The 2,100-nt window shown below is 54.0% G+C and overlaps 1 protein-coding gene across 1 annotated transcript; it reads left to right on the top strand.

Moving 5' to 3' along the window:
* The first annotated feature begins 787 nt into the window (after window positions 1-787).
* On the top strand, window positions 788-1,582 carry LOC124155178. Its single transcript, XM_046528895.1, has one exon. The coding sequence runs from the start codon at window positions 788-790 to the stop codon at window positions 1,580-1,582; it is 795 nt and encodes a 264-aa protein (XP_046384851.1).
* Window positions 1,583-2,100: the final 518 nt, after the last annotated feature.

The raw sequence follows: 2,100 nt of genomic DNA, 5'->3' as shown, positions 1-2,100 counted from the left end.
TCTGAGGTTACCAATGCATGCATGAGGCACAGAGCTCAGGGAAACATGTCTTAATAATCACCTATTAAAACTGGCTAAGGTCGGAAAGTTTTCTTCGCTTGATAAGGTATTAATAAACCTTTTTTAAGCCATGCGCTACCAGACAGGAAGGTACTCAGCTATCCGCTAGCATCCTGCGTCCTATCAGCACCGTTGGGGGCAACCTTGTGGTACTGCGAGCATAGTGTACCCATACACAGCCTTTTGATCACCTTCTGCGTCAAGAAGTGTATTTTTCATAGTGAAGTGCATTCTACACGACTGCTGCGTCAACCAGCATACCGGCCAACCCGCCTGGCGGCGACGCCATGGCGTCATTGTGGCGGGCGTTCGAATCGCAGCGCGCCACTGCCGGAAGGCAGCACCGCCTGGAGGGAGACAGGCGGAAGGCCCTTGGCGCCGTCAGGGTAACGGGACCCTGGGGGATTTGGCGCCCTGGCAGAGAAGTAGCGTCCCGACAGCTTGAGGAGAGAGACCTGCCGATCCCGCGACCGTGATTTTTAATCCGCGAGCATCCATGTGAAACAATCGCATGTGCGCATGTAATTTTATCCCGAAAATAAACGGGTTAATTCCTAAATTATAGAGGTCTTAGTTATTTCGCCGCCTGCCGAGATAACCCTTAAAGACATCTAAAGTGGTGACCACGCCGACGTGATCGTATTAGGACCACGTGAGTGATAATTCTAGCGATTTTGTAGGGTATTTATGTGATTGTGTTTTATAATATTTGTGTGTCGTGTTCGCGATGGCTGACGGTGATAACCGCGTAGAGCGCATTTCAATGCGCGTGCCTCCGTTTTGGCCCGAAGACCCCGCAGTGTGGTTTGCCCAAGTCGAGGGACAATTTCATCTGAACGGTATCACGCAGGATGCCACGAAATTTTATTACATTATGTCTCAACTGGACCAGAAGTACGCCGCGGAAGTGAGTGACATCATTATTTCACCCCCGGCGGAAGGAAAATACGCGCGGCTGAAGGAGGAGCTGATACGCCGTCTCACGGCGTCACAGGAGCAGCGGATTCGGCAGCTTCTCGAGCACGAGGAGATTGGGGATCGCAAACCCTCTCAATTTTTGCGTCATCTCCGATCCCTCGCCGGCACATCGATTCCCGACACATTTCTCCGGACGCTGTGGCTCAACCGCCTGCCCGCCCATGTCCACACCATCCTAACGGTGCAGCAGGATGCCGACTTGAATACCCTCGCTGCCTTGGCGGACAGGGTACATGACGTCACGCCAACGCCTCAGGTAGCCAGCATTTCCGCCAACGACGCAGTGCTTAAGAGAGTCGAGGATCTCACCCTGCAGGTGGCTACCCTGATGAGCCAGATGGCCCAAATGACCGCCAGCGTGACCGCGCAGATCACCGACCCTTCGGCAAACCGCTCTCGACGGCGATCCCGAGGCAATTCCCGCAGCCGCTCCCGGGCGAACTCCCGTCCCCCATCTAGCGACGGACTATGCTGGTATCACGCGAGGTTTGCGGAGAAGGCGCACCGCTGCGAACCCCCATGCAACTTCGCGGAAAACAAGTAGGGCAGTTGGTAAACGCGGCAACCGACTCCCGCCCTGCTGTCAGCCGCCTTTTCATCACGGACACCACCTCTAAATTACAGTATCTTATTGATACGGGATCCGACTTGAGCGTTTTTCCCCGGACGTTACTCAAAGGTCCCCGCCCAAAATCTACGTATCAATTATTCGCTGCGAATGACACGGTCATTGCCACTTACGGCTGGCTTGAGCAGCATCTAAATCTTGGCCTTCGCCGGGATTTTGTGTGGAGATTCGTGGTGGCGGACGTGTCGAAGCCGATCATCGGAGCCGATTTCTTAATGCATTACGGACTCCTGGTGAACATCCGTAATCAACGGCTCATCGACAGCACGACTTCACTGAAGGTAAGCGGCGGCATAGTGCGAAACCCTCTCCCCCACATAAAGGCTGTATGTGGCGGAAATAAGTATCACAGTATCCTGGCGGAGTTCCCTAATGTGATCCATCCTGGTGGTGCACCGAGGCAGACATCACATTCCACTCTGCATCACATACGC

Source organism: Ischnura elegans, chromosome 3 (genome assembly GCF_921293095.1).
Source record: "Ischnura elegans chromosome 3, ioIscEleg1.1, whole genome shotgun sequence".
Taxonomy (NCBI): Eukaryota; Metazoa; Arthropoda; class Insecta; order Odonata; family Coenagrionidae; genus Ischnura; species Ischnura elegans.
Note: the sequence above shows the minus strand (reverse complement) of the source record. Positions and strands in the feature narration are given on the sequence as shown.